We start from the raw sequence: 15829 nt of genomic DNA, 5'->3' as shown, positions 1-15829 counted from the left end.
TGACGTTTTTTTTTCTAATAGTTTGAGGGTTGAGAAGTATTGTTCATTACTACTAGATCTTTGGTCTTGCATTTTTGTATAGTAGACAAGTACGTCCAAGGATGGAATGCATTTTTGTATAGTAGACAAGTACGTCCAAGGATGGAATGCATTTTTGTATAGTAGACAAGTACGTCCAAGGATGGAATACTGTTGCCATATCTGGGCAATAGCTGCTAAAAACAGCCTATCCTGCCTTGACAGAGTACAAAATAGACTTCGTGGCTTAGTGGGGGATGCCCTTTTCTCTACCCTGCAACCTCTCTCCCACAGAAGAGACGTTGCGAGCCTATCCTTGTTTTATCCTTATTTCCATGGCAGGTGCTCGTCTGAACTCCAATCTCTGGTCCCCCCTCGCCAATCTTTCACGAAAAACACCCGTCTAGCTGAATCCACTGTGAAAAATTTCCCCCACTCTATATCTTTTTTTTTAATCTTTTTTTATATTACATTTTCACCCCAAACAAGGCACATTGCCACTTTGGTGTAGGGGGCTACTATCAGGGGAAACATCTACTGGGGTACTATGTAGGGATTAGGGCAGTGAGATATTGGTTCACGTTGCACTTGAACTTATGCATGTCAGTACAGTTGGGGAAGCAGTGACCTGGAATGGAATTCCAAAGCCTAGCAGTTCTGGGGAAGAAACTACTGGACTAGAAAGATCTTTTACATCTAGGGATCTCTACAGTGTGGGGTGGGATTTTGCAGCTTGTCGGGTTTGTCGAGGGTGTTCACGTAAATCAAAACGCGGATTCCATGAACAAAGCATCTTTCTTAGAACTGCACGCCTATGGAACTCTGTTCCGTCTGCCTGCTTCCCTCCGGACTACAACTTGGATGTCTTCAAGTCCAATGTTAACAAATTCCTACTGAACCGCCCCTTAATTAAACACTTCATCAAATCTCCACACTAACGTAATGTACTTACAATAACCCTTATCCCTGAGTGGCTTCCGGGCCTTGATAAGTGGTGATCACTGTGTAAAAAAAAAAGTAGATGATAAGTATAATTTTATTATTGTTGTCAGTTGAGGGTACATATGTATGTATGATATTTCGTATATATTATAGCCTTTTCTTCTAATTGCTGGTTTGCATTTGATTGCGGTTTGTTATTGTAATTAGGATGGGTTTATGTTTTAAGTTCTGTGCATGGATTTTATTTGTTCGAGAATTCGTTATTAATAAATAGGGCTAATACAACAGTATATTATTTTCATTGTTTTTACTCTCGAATGTGTACCAGTTCATATCATATGCTTACAGTGATGTGGTTCTTGGTTGATTAACTGTGTCTGTGTTGGATATGCACTCGAGTGTCAAAACAATGATATGGATATTCTGTTGTCATAGTCATATTAATAAGTACTTGTTGGATTTTTTTTAGTTCAAGGTGATTTTTAATAGAGCAGGTTAGTTTAGCGCTTTTAAAAATGCTTTTTTTTCGATGACTATTTTATAACTGCTTAAATGTTGAAGGCAAGAATTTAGGTTAGTAGGTGTTTTGTAGCAGAGGGTGCTAAATGTATCATCAGATATATTGATATATATATACATATGTATAGATGTATATATATATATATATATATATATATATATATATATATATATATATATATATATGCGTGCGTATGAATAATTAGTGATAAAGTATATTTTTTCTTTATTCATTTTTATTGGGTAACGTGTAGGAACACAAAATATATTGTGAGAAAAACTTTATTCGACCTTCCTCAGTATAATAAGAAAAAGAGATTGCGTAAACGGAGAGGGGTGGTTGAATTAGAAGGTATAGCTAATAAGAATGTACAGTGTGAGCTGTATATATATATATATATATATATATATATATATATATGATTAATAAAACATGTTAAAAGACATCTTGAAAAAGAGTTAAAAACATATTTAATTTTAAAAAGGAAGCACAAGATAAGTGGATAGTCATTAATCCGCGGAATTTCGAAGAAATACTCTCCTTCTCATTAGAGGGCAGGAATTAGCAAAATGCGGGATCGGATTTTGCATGTAAAAGTATTTAATGAAACTACAAGTAAGTCACAAATCTTACTTGGTTAAAAAAAAGGGTGAGGTAAGGGGAATAGGAGGTAAAAGAAAAATGATTAAAAGATTTCACATGAATGGATAGTCCGGTGAAGGGTAAAAAATCCAATAATGGTAAAATCCAAACACGGTCGAATTAAAAATTTCCAATCCAACAGGTAAGTTCCAAATGGTCCAAAATGATCCAAAAGGCAGAATTCCTTGGAAAAAATCACAAATGGAATGAGTTCCAAATCATTAAAAGAAAAGTTCAAATGTGCACAGAAAAAGCACTGGAGAGAATATTTAAAACACCTCTGTCAAGGCTGGAGGAATCAAGTAAATTAAGGTTTAAAAAAAACGGAAAAACGGTCAAAGTTTAAATTTGAAAAGCAAGGTCAAACTGACCCAGACAAAAAGCGCGAAAGTTAGCGTTAATAATTAGGTCAACTTAAATATGCACGTGAAAGTCCCAGAATGAAATTAAGAAACGCGAGTCAGATAAACAAATAAATGGCTAAGTTAATGAAATGGAGCGTCTATTATATTAAGAAGAGTAAAAAAAAGTGAATAAGTAAAAAAAAAAAGATGAAAATAAATAAATTAAAAATTGAAAATTAAAAAGTTTTAAAAAATTTTAAAAACCTATATATACATATATACACATACATATACATATATATACACACATACACATACATATACATACATACAGACGCACAAATGCACACATACATGTACTTACATACACACACGCATATACATATATATAATATATGTATACATATACAATAACACACACATATATATATACATATATATATACAAACACACACACACGCATGCATAAATATATACACATATCAAAAAACATATACAACTTAAACAAATACATACATACATACATACTTACATACAATTTAAGGGGAGGGAATGGCCGGTATCTACAAACTACAGTTCGTTTTAAGAGTTTATTATATTACTACTTTGAGAGGAGGTGGTTATAGTTATAGCTTCAGATGTACAGAGGTGACAAGACTTAGATCCTGGAGTATAAGACTTAACTTTTTTAGGATGGTCCATTTAATTGAAAAGTGGGTATTGGCAGAATTAAGCTTTTTAACCAGTATAGTTAGAGTAGTTCCCTGGTTATTATTTGAATTTTGGTTATTGAAAGAAGTGTGGTTTGAAATTCTTTTCTTTATTAAATTTGAAGTAGCACCAATATATGTATATGTTTTATTAATAGCTCGGGGTCGAGAATTAATATTAATTTGTTAATTTATACTGGGAAGAGAATTTAAATTTTGTTCATTTTGATGAACAGAGGGTAGAACAATGATTGTAGCAGGATTGGTTTGGAGGGGATAATTAGTGTTGTCAGTGTTAGGATGGCTGCTATGAAAAAATATTATTATCATTATTATAGCTGGTTGTATGATTGAAAATAGAAGGGCTGGTTGATTCGTTTGTTGGATTAATAATTATATCAGAGGGAGGGTCGGAGGAAGGATAATTTGGTGGCAAAATGTTATTGTCTATTATGGGAGAATTGCGTGGGAGCTCTGTAATAGTGCATGAATATATTACATCTTTATAGATGCAATCATTATTGAGTGGGCAAAGATGTTTGTTAATAAAATTGCAGTTGCTTTTTGGTTGGATTGGGAAAGGGATTTTTTGGGCTGATTTAATTTTTTTGTTATTAGATGCTAAGATTCTTTCTGCTAAATTAGGCATAGTAGAATAATAAATTATTATTGAGTTTTTATTAAAAATTGAACTATATCTGTGTGGGTATTTGAAAGAGTTTTCTACAATATTGAAGAATTCTTAAGGTATATTGGTTTTAACATTTACGCTAAATGGAGGATTAAACCAAATATTTTTCTTTCTCCTAGTGCGACAGGGTGGGTTAGAAGTATTACGATTAGCATGTTGGTTCGGATTATATTTGTGGAGTGGACCATTGCTATTGATAGCAGCAGATCTTGTTATTTGAACTGGTTTCTTGCGAGTCATATTGTGTGTGATTACAGATTTAAGACGGCATACAGGTGGAGCATAATGGTTATATTGAATCTTTTCATTGTATCCTGAATTTCTAAAGGCATTATTGAAGAAAGTAGCATTTTGATTAAAGGTTTTTTATCGGCTGAGAGCGTAGAAATTCTTCTAGAGACGGATGGTACTATAGATTTTATAATTGAATTGGGGTAGTTAGAAGATTTATCGACGTATAAAAGCGTAAGGTTAGGTTTATGATAGGTATATGATATATATATATATATATATATATATATATATATATATATATAGTATGTACATACACACATACACATACAAATATATACATATAAACTAAAAATCACGTACACATATAAATATATACATATGAAATAAAAATCAAAGACAAAAAACGCACTTCATTTCATATACACATCTAATTCTAACAATTATATTTAATCACAAAAAAGCACAGAAAAGGTCTTCTCACGTCATAATCACGTCTTAAATTTTAAAATCTAATGATTTTTTTCGTTCGAAAACAAAAGAACGAAAACGTCGTTTTCACATTACAAACACCTCAATATATATATATATATATATATATATATATATATATATATATATATGTGTGTGTGTGTGTGTGTGTGTGTGTGTGTGTGTGGTCATCAATTTGAACATTTGCGAACATGATTCTTCAATTACATTTGTCTTTTGTATTCAAAGTTATTCAATTTCTACCCTATGTTTATAAATAAATGGTTTATAATCATTCAAATTGTGAGTATATTTTACATTTATGGGATATATATATATATATATATATATATATATATATATATATATATATATATATATATATATATATATATATATATTCTTTTATTTAATTCGTTTCCACTTTTCAAAATCCAGCTGGAACCACACCACTGCCTGGTGATGATTATTTTAAACGATTTGATTAATAACAGCATGGATGAGGACAATCGAGCCGGAAGTGACGTCACTGACCCACTGATCATCAAGGTGAAACTCGCCATTTACTCGTGTCAGACAAAGATCGGCGCCCGCCTCGCCCGCCACCGCATCCGCGCAAACGCGCTCACGGTTGATTCTCTATTACCTGAACAGGTGCGATTTAAGGATCGTATCAGCACGCAGATGAAGGCCTACCTTTGGGTGAACCAACTCAAAACCAGGTAATAAATTCTAGAGTTGATTGAATGTAAATGGATTATTATTATTATTATTATTATTATTATTATTATTATTATTATTATTATTATTATTATTAATAATATGTTCTTACTATATCTATCTACATAAGAGGATGTTAGATCAGATCAGACGCGGTATATCAACTCTAAAATCCTATTGCTGAAGCTTAATATGCACACTCCTTTTAAACATGTAATAAAAAAAGGAAAATTATCCGCATTTAATAACTGTTTCAATATATATATATTATATTCTAGATCTATTTGCCTGTTAAAAATGAATAAACTTGTTTATTTTTAGCTAACACCATGTGCGTTTACCTGTCTATGAATATGGTAGATATCGTAGATGTGTATCTGCTTTGTTCGTGGGGAAATTCGTGAGTCTGTGAATCTCTGAGTTCATGCGTTCACTGGGAGGCGTGTATGTGTTTTGTTGGGTCTACAGTCTGTCGCCATGTGTGTGCTATTTGTTGCGGGCCCTTCTGTATCAAAATACCCATGCCTAGATTGTGACGTGCGCACATCTCTCAAGTCTAGAGGAAAAGGGGAAAGTTGTCTGGGTTTTTTGGTGGGGGTGTTCTAATGTGCGCGAATTTTTGATAGAAAATACCCTCGATTCTGCGATTGATTAAATGAAAATTCTGATTGACAGTTTTGTCCAATCAAGAGTCGATACGCAGGAAACATTTGTTGATGCTCGTTCCATCATGGAGAGAGAGAGAGAGAGAGAGAGAGAGAGAGAGAAGGATGGGGAGATTCACTTCATCTTATGTAGCATACAATCCCCCCTATTATATTTTTCATCCTCACTCTTCTTCTCTCTTTATTAACTCTCTCCTGTCTCTTCTTTCCTCTCCCAACTAATCACTGCACTCTATTATTTTTCTGTTTGACCATGTTCCAATCGTCATCCTCTTTATGTCCCTCTCCCTTCTATTCTCTTACCTTCCTCTCTCCCATCTATCCCACCCCTCTCCCCATTCTCCCTCGACTCACTCTCTTTTCTTTTCTCTATTATTTGCATACTTTCAACTTTTTACTTATTCTTTCACTCCGCGGTCAATTAAATAGCAACTTACCTCTTAGTTTACTTCCTTTCCCGGTCAGAATTCTCCCATCACCACTACATAACAAACACTACATCACAAAACCCCTTGGCCTTTTGGTCAAGATCAAAGTGTAGTATCTGTCCTTCATATGCTGCACTTCCATTTCTTGTTCTCTTTCGGTGGAGGAGAAATCCTTCACGACTGAGACAATTTTTATTTTTGTACCTTTTCTCCACGTTAAAAAACGACCCTGGTGTCTAACTCTGTCCCGTTGGGAGGCATAGTAAATAGGTACATATCAAACACTACATAACAAACACTACATAATAAATAAAAACGATCACTAAAAATAAAACATAATTATAATCTCTCATCAACAAACAATTGTATGATTGTATGAATTGTATGATTGCATGAATTTGCTGAAAGCGAGACAAGTCCATTCCACAAACGGTTTAAAAAGTGCAACAAATATTCTTTGCAAAGAATTCTGCGAGGAAAGTCAAAAACAAAAAGGTACTCTATAAGAAAGACATGCAATTAAATTTCACAACAATGATAAACACGTTAAAACATGTTTGTTCGATTTTCGTTTTGGTTAGGTTTTTATTATTATTCTTTCTTGGTCGGAATGTAATACAACTGGATGGTTTTCAATCTTCACAAAATCAGTTTTATTTTTGTGCTAATGTGTTAGATTAGAAATTGATGTGTGCCACGAATAAGCATAATAAGTTACGCCTTCTCTTTTTTACTAGCTCGGATTACTCGTTTTTTTTTTTTTTCCTTTTTATTTCTTTCATGGCTGGAATTTTTACATTACGGGCGAATACTAAAAGGTAGATACTTTAATTGCTACCCTTTTTCTTTCTCTGTTTTATTGGTATTGATTTTTCGTTATTCTTAAAAAACAAGACGTTTTCACGAAAACATGTGAACTGAAAATATTTTCCAATCAATAAAAAGTCGTTTCAGACTTTAGAATTAGCAATCTAGCATGAAATTCTACAAGTTTATAAATTAGTGACTTGATGAGCAGACATCTAAAGTTCTAGAGACACCTGCTACAAAAAAGGACACGCCTCGACTGTCCAAGCACATACTAGATGACTGGAATGTGACGTACCGAAAACCCTTATCGCCAGTTAGCACATGCCACCTAGAAGGTAAACTTACCCCCTCACACGCACGCACGCACACACACACACACACACACACACACACACACACACACACGCATACACACACACACACACCAACAACGGAACTTTGAAACGAACTTTTGTGTACTTCTTATCAAAGAACTTTAAAACTTCTCAACAAACTTTGGTCTTTCAAAGTATATTTTACATTTCTGTAAAAGTGTTTATAAATATATTTTCTTTGTTAATTCGTGTTTTCTTGTTTCATTCCCCAAATCCCATTATTTAGTTTTTACTTGCTTACTACTGATCTATTAACCTTTAAATTAGCTAATTCAACTATTTATTAATTGTTAGCGCTGTTATTGGCAATTTCCAAAGACGTTACTATAGACAAAATACACTACATGAAGCCGGGAATGGCATTACAGTTGCGCGACTGGCGAAATGTTTCTAGACTGGTCGCCATAATAATGCAACACATAAAAAAACACCTCATCAACAGTATGGCTCAGTTGGAGAGATTAGGGCTTTGTAGGCAGTCTAGAACCTATTAGGTTAAAATTCATGTTTACACTCTGTCACAGAAGGAGAGGTTAGTGCACCAGCCCAGATGTGTCAAAAATACTTCATGCGTTGACGAATAGTGGCTTTATAGAGATGTTTAATGTTCATGAATTTCTGGATGGCATAAGTACAGAATTGTCATCTACGCTTACCACCCTTTTTTCTGATAATATTCGTACAGGGTGGAATGATAAAACTTTTGTCTTAGAAAAAACGATACGATTCCATTTTTGTTTGATAAAAAAACGGTTTATTTTTTTGTTGCAGACCATCTACTAGCTGGCCAGTTGTGTACAAATCGCAAGAGCGATAGGAGTCTTCTATCATGTCTGAAATGTTCAACGATCGAGATCGGAGATGCGCCGCTGTACAACTCATGCTCTATACCGATCCAAGTTATTACAACTATTACAACACTTTCAAAATGCATCACTTGATTACCATGGTTAACATGGACGTCCCCAAGGTGATGGAAACAAAGTTTTCAGTCACAAATATGGTGTTTAGTGTGGTTTCAAGTGAAGGCCACATCATGCCACCTCACATCTTTGAAGTCGGCTTGAAAGTCAACACCAAAGTGTACCTGGATGAGCTGAAGTGTGTAGTGATACGCTGGCAGACCCACAGGTCCAAACAGACTCGGGCTTGGCTTAAGAAGTACTACGACTTTGTACCCTTCTCTCACTGGCCTCCCTCTTCCCCTGACCTGAACCCGCTGAATTACTTCATTTGGTCATACGTCGAGAACATCACCAACATGACCTCCTACAACACAAAAGCATGTATTTCTACCCTCTGTCTGATCTTGCTGATATTCTCTAATAGCTTAGTGAGTGGTTAATGTATCAGGCTTCTTCTATATAAGATGCTAACCGTACCTTTAAACGCATTTTTTGTAGATCTTTTACGCTTGGTTCAGCGGGTATATTTGATAGGGAATTTTTTAAATTATTTTTAGAAATCTTAGTTGCTCCTATAATTGCTGGAATGATGCAAACCTTTCTAAAATTTCATTTTTTTCACGTCGTACATAAGACCTTTATAGTCTCTTATCTTCTACTGATCGCCCCAGTTTAAGCCAGCATCATTGATATATTTCCACCCTCTGTCCGATCGCTGCAATGTCCTATCCATGTGTTTGTTTTACAACTACTTTAATATGGATGGGTGCCGACGAACTCATTTTATCTGTACCTTCTCGACCTACATAAACCTGACAAACTCGTATCGCAGTAAAATCTCACTACTTCTTTAAATAGGTCCATAGATACCAAAAACATTTTGATCTAATAGCTTCTTTCCTTGGACTAGCAGACTTTGGACTATTAGACTTTGGAATTCCCTTCCTGTTTCTAGCTTCTCTGTGTGTACTAGCATGCAGAAGTAAATGCATATGCGAAAAGATTATCTCCTAATATAGTCCCTTATAGTCATGGTTCCAAATAGTGGCCCCATACGCCCAAGTGGCAATATGCTGTCTTTGTGATGAACAAAAGTAAAAATAAATATATGTCGGGATAGAACGACAGACCAACGTGTGTACCTAAAATATAAACGGTTATACACATGTAGGAACGTGATAGATATAGACCTAACAAGACTATGGGCATTTTAACAATACTTTGCACATGAAATAGAAATTTACGTATGTTTTAAAAGACGATTTCAAAAATGTCTCATTTGCACAGCTGACAATAGCTCAGATTGACAAAATCTAGCGTGCAATTTTAATTTTGCCATAAAAATATATATTTTCCCTTTTTTACATAAAATATATATGAAGTTTTTTAATAATGTATTTCGTGCTCAACACCTCTCTATTTTTTAATCTCTCTCTCGCTCTCTCTCTCTCTCTCTCTCTCTCTCTCTCGCTTTATCTAGACCTAATAAGCAGCACTTTCTCTGTTTGTTTGTATGCCTATCCGTATTTTAAATGTTCTCAAGGGAGATAATTACGCGAAAGCTTCCGTCATCAAATAGCGCTTATGTCCTGGTTATGGATGTCACACTCTGATTATAGCCATAATGTCAAGGAGCCATAAAAAATTATGTTTTTTGTAACTAATCATTTTTAAATGAATGGAAGGTCTATGGTGCATCGACATATTTATTTTTTATAAATAATTCTACCAATAATATTGTGGGGTCTTCGACTATCTATGCATGATAAAGAAGAACGTATGTTTGTATGACTGTCTTACCCTTAATACGAAAATAATCTAGAGAGTGAGTGCACCTATAATATAAGTGTATTTACACGTTCCTATGAGTTTCTAGTTGCCTCATTACCGCTTCTTTTCGAATATATTGTACATTAAATTAATTTTTAAGCGCTAGCTTAAGATTATTAGCATTTGTCTTAATTTTTTATCCTATCCTTTCGTTTCTGCTGGGCATTACAGGCATTCACCCATATTTTTTATCGAAGCTTGTGACTAACTCTAGATGGTGTCTCATCATTCTCTATTATTATTAATGCAGATGTTCTACAGGTTCTCTTCATCATCAAACACTGTTTCTTCTTTATATCAATGATTTTCCATGGAATATTGCTCAGTAAATGAATACCTTGGCTGATAATGTTCTTTTATAAATTGAAGTACTAAATGGGTTGTTTCGTTTAATCCTGTTCAGACATAGTTCATATCTTGCAATCGTATGCTTATCGCTTTTCTTCCTGAGATTCTTTAAATAGCTTAAGGAGTGGTTAATCTATCAAACTTATTCTCTATAAGGTGTTAATCATCCTTTCAAGCGTAATTTTTGTAGATCTCTTACGCTTGGTTCACCGGATATATTTTCCAAGTAATTTTTTAAATTCTTTTTCAGAAGCTCACTTATAATTACTGGAATGATGCAGACGTTTCTAAGATTTCATTTTCTTTTTATGTCACACATAAGGCCTTTATATTTCCTTATCTTCTATTGCTTGGCTTCTATTGATTTAAGCCAGCATTATTAGGAATACTGACTTCATCTCTAAATCGTCTAGTGTTTGGTTAATATATCAAGTAGACTACGTCATGTTTACTGTTATAGTGAACTGTTAAAGTGAACTGCATATACATCATTCGAACCCAGGCAACATTGGGTAAGTCTGCTAGTTTGTAATATAGTTTTCCGTTTGTTTGCTACTTATTTGATATTAGCAGTTTGTAATGTGCATGTAACCGGAAACAAAATGCGTGAAATTATGACATGTGTTTTATTATTTGTCAGCATTGATGCCGTTATCGACCATCTTTCCGCCGACGGATTTATGCAAGTCGAGCCTGGTCAAGTCAAACAAGGAAACGTGTTCGCTATTGATCATCACTGTTATGACGTCATAGTCCTGCCACCTGGACATACAAGTTATCTTTTGCAAAGTCCTCTCTATAAGGAAGGTAAAATCATTTTACAGGTAAGAATTAATTAAATAATCAAACTCTACTTAATTTGAAGCACTAACGATCACTATGCTGTTGTCTCGATTCCACCGTACATGAATTAATCCTTATCCTCGAGTGGCCTCCAGGCCTTGATCAGAGATGAGTCCCTCGTAAATAAAAATATAAAAGATAACCATTTATACTTATTATATTAATGTTTAATTTTCCTAAGAACATGTTTTGTTGTGAAGCCATGCACTCCTCCCTCGACAACTGTGGATCCCAACGTTTTGAACTGTAGTCATCCATTACTGTTCATCTCTTCTTCTCGCTTTGGTTGTGTCGTTGTCTTTCACATTGGCCTTTGTTGAGAATGTGCACAGTGAATACGTCCATAGATACCGGGGTTTTTTTTACTCCAATAGATTCTTCCATTGGAATTCCCTCCCTGTGTCTCGCTTTTCTGTCTGCACTAGCATGAAGATGTAAATGCAATGTGAAAGGTTCATCTCCTCATATAATCTCATGTAGTAACGCTCCCAAATAGAAGCCCTCTACGCCCATCAACAACAGTAAAAAAAATATATTTCTGTATTTTTATAGAAGAGAAGATTAGAGAATGCACCTAAAAAATAAAACAAGAGAACTCATTAAAGAAAACTCAAACTCCGATGCATTCTGTAGATATCTGTTGTACTTTGTGTATGTGAATATGTGTGTGAATGTGAATGTGTGCGTGTGAATGTGTGCATGATTGTGTGTGTAAATGTGTGTGTGAATGTGCGTATGTGAATGTGTGTGTGAATGTGTGTATGTGAATGTATGTGTGAGAAGTGTGTATGTGAATGTGTGTGTCTGAATGTGTGTATATGAATGTGTGTGTCTGAATGTGTGTGTGTCTGTGTGACAATCGATCCTCTGAACGCTTACGTCCACATCTAAATTGTCAGTCGAGGTTTCTTTGTCGTCGGTTAATGTCAGCGCACTTCAATCTGCTTTGAGCCTCAACCTGCCATCAACTGTCCCTTACTAAAGACTGGCTATAAAACTCGACCCTTAAACTGTTCGTAAACTATCTTACGAATAGATTGGCCTCCACGTCCGGTCTTTTGTTCCAGTCATCATCACACTGATGGCCTTTGTGTGCTTTGGTTCACCATCTCATTCCCCTTTATTTCTCTACTACCCTTATTTTCTATCATTTTATTCTGCTGATCGTCATTTTCCTCTTTTTGTTACAGTTTTTATTATTGCTCATTTTCGAACACAATCAAGCATGTCTGTAGTATCACACCTTTGGAAAATATTATTAAAATGATGCACCACGAAGCCACCGTTCGATACCGAACGTGTAGACCCACTAGTATATAAAATTATCAGTTGAGAATAATATCAAATGATAGTCAACTGGGGTAATCTGAAGTGAGAATTGCTAGACTAAATTAATAAAAATTGTTATGACGTCACTTGGTTCAGAGGAAGAGTCGGACAATAAATAAAAATGTCTGTTTACGAACAGCGAGTAGATGTGAAAAAATACTTGATCTATTTCTCTCTCTTTCGCTATATTTTTCTCTCTTACCTAACTGGCCAGTGTGGTAGAACGAAGATCAATTTGATTAAGCCCCCTTTGTCTTCCATGGTTCTTCTTTTTTTTCTTTCCTTATTTTAAGCGTTTTTATTTGCTTATTCTTTCTTTCCTTCCTTGACGTGTTCCGTTTTTCTTTTTTCTTTCTTTTTTAAGTTTTTTTTTTCTTCCCTTACATTTCCCCTTAATATTTTCTTTTCCTCATCTGCTTCTTTTTTCCTTTTTCTTTTTTCTTCTACCTTAGTTCCTCACTTTCTAACTAAAAAATAATATTGAGAATGTCAACAAAATATTATTTCTTTATTTCTTTTCTTTCGCCTTCAGTCTCATTAGTCGTGTTTCTTTTTACTTTCTGTCCTTATTTTCACACTTAGTACTATCTATTATTGGAATTATTATGGAGACGTTAGCTATGTTCCCTGTGTTAGAATGAAAAACAACCAATCACAGGCTACCTTTTAAAATCTGAACTGAATTCCATGTGAGCGATTATTTATTTATTGTCTTTTTACTTTCCTCTTTTAATGTGATACTCCGACAAGCGAACCCGGTCACTGCTACATCCGCTTTCAATGCAACAGCATACGTGAGATGTCTCATGCCATCATTTTTAGCACCGAAAAGAACTAAAAAAACGAAAAAATTAAGAACCGTTAAAAGAAGGATATTCCTAGATAAATTCCCGAAAATACAAGTTATTTGCAAGATACTTCCTTCTCTTTCTTTCCTTTCTTTTCTTTTTTAGATATACAAGCTCGTATAAAACTTTCATCTGCGATGATTTTTCTTCTTCTTACAATGTCTTCCATACCACATATAATTAAGAAAATCCCGATAAATCATTCGCTGAAATTACTGCGAAAATATGTGATGCCTGTCCCTTCATCAGAAGTGATAATTTTCGTTTCTATTTGTCTTTTACGACATTTCTTACCGTGCTGGATTCCCGCTCATTGTTTTCGACTGCATTTTGTTTTTCTCATTTTTCACCTTAAATCTCCTGGAGGACCTTTCTCCTTTATAGCAACAAGCGTTCTGCGATTTGATTGGATTGAATGATCTGATTTACAAATAAGTCCCCTTCCTCGTGTCTGCGAACTTTCGTTTCTTTTATATTTGAAAAGATGTAATCTTGAAAGGATGATCAGTAACGATAATAAAAAATAAATGAGTAAATATTATCAATAGCGTTGAAAATTATATTACAATCTCCTACATACAAGATATGTTAATAAGAAAAATAATCTCAAACTATTTCTATTACCATCTATTCTTTTTTTTTTTGCTTTAGTTATATATCTGTACGTGATGTTGCCAAGCTAATCAAAAACCTTGATTCCAGTAAAGCAACTGGCCCTGACGGTATTCCAATTATAGTACTCAAAAAACTTCAACCTGAACTAGCGCCCATACTTACAAAACTGTTTAAACGTTGTCTTAAGGAGAATAGTTTCCCATCTCCCTGGAAAATCTCATCAGTATGCCCTGTATTTAAGAATTCAGGTGATCGCTCATCCCCCTCTCAGTACAGGCCAATAAGTCTCCTGTGCGTCATGAGTAAGTTGCTAGAATCTGTGTTAAATACAGAAGTAATCAACCATCTCAACAAAAATAACCTTCTTAGTGACACACAATATGGTTTCCGTTCTGCTAGATCTACAGCAGATGTGCTTACAGTTATATCGCATAGGATTAGCAAATCTCTCGACGATGGCAATCTTTCTAGGGCAATTGCTCTTGACATATCTAAAGCCTTTGATAGGGTATGGCATAAAGGTTTACTTCATAAGATCGCTAGCTATGGTATAGCTGGAAAAGTCTTCTCAATTATTAAATCATTTCTTTCTGATAGGTTCATAAGAGTAGTAGTTGAGGGGCAAAAATCAGAAGCTCACAGTATTAATGCCGGTGTCCCTCAGGGGTCCATCCTGGACCCAACTCTTTTCCTGATCTACATTAATGATCTTCCAAATCACATCCTTACATCATTTGTAGACATTTATGCTGACGACACTACCATTTATGGTAGCACATCTAAGACAGTAAACGACCAAGTTCTCTCCAATTCTCTCTCCTCTGATCTTGAGCACGTAGTACAATGGGGAAAGGAGTGGCTGGTTACTTTTAATGCATCTAAAACCAAGCTTCTCTCTTTACATCATCAACATTCTAATCCACATTTGGCATCAATTGAAATGAATGGCTCTCGTCTTCAGGAGGCCTCAAGTTTTGACAAGCTTCTGGGCTTGACCATTACTCCTGATCTTAAATGGAACACGTACATCAAATCTGTTGCCAAGGCCGCTGGAAAAATGGTGGGATCTTTCTATCGATCCGGTAAATATCTCACTGCTGATGCTATTCTCTATCTATATAAGAGCCAGGTACGTCCAAGGATGGAATACTGTTGCCACATCTGGGCAGGAGCTGCTAGAAAGGACTTGTCCTGCCTTGATAGAGTTCAAAATAGACTTCGTAGCCTCGTAGGAGATGTCCTTTTCTCCTCCTTGCAACCTCTATCTCACAGAAGAGATGTTGCGAGTTTGTCTCTGATGTATCGTTATTTTCATGGAAAGTGTTCGACTGAGCTTCAATCTATGGTCCCCCCTCGCCAAACTTTCACAAGAAACACTCGTCTAGCTGTAAACACTATCAATAATCCCCCCACTCTTTATCTGTGCCTAAACCTAAACGTAGATTCCATGAACAGAGCTTCTTTCTTAGAACTGCACGCCTGTGGAATTGTCTTCCGTTTTCCTGCTTTCCGGCTGACTACAATATGGTTGTGTTCAAGTCTAAA

The 15829-nt window shown here is 35.1% G+C and overlaps 1 protein-coding gene across 3 annotated transcripts in view; it reads left to right on the top strand.

Annotated features, from left to right (window-relative positions):
* Positions 1-15829, top strand: part of LOC145296708 (putative methyltransferase NSUN7) — a 76852-nt gene that overhangs the window by 44220 nt on the left and 16803 nt on the right. For all 3 annotated transcript variants that reach the window (XM_080142685.1, XM_080142686.1, XM_080142687.1), the window contains exons 4-5: positions 5008-5291; positions 11290-11473. In XM_080142685.1, coding sequence (XP_079998811.1) covers positions 5008-5291; positions 11290-11473 — 468 coding nt within the window. The remainder of the gene's footprint in view (positions 1-5007; positions 5292-11289; positions 11474-15829) is intronic.

The sequence above is a fragment of the Euprymna scolopes genome, chromosome 17, assembly GCF_053919585.1.
Source record: "Euprymna scolopes isolate OS-2025 chromosome 17, ASM5391958v1, whole genome shotgun sequence".
Lineage (NCBI taxonomy): Eukaryota > Metazoa > Mollusca > Cephalopoda > Sepiida > Sepiolidae > Euprymna > Euprymna scolopes.
The sequence above is the reverse complement of the archived record's forward strand: the minus strand, read 5'-3'. Positions and strand labels throughout refer to the sequence as shown.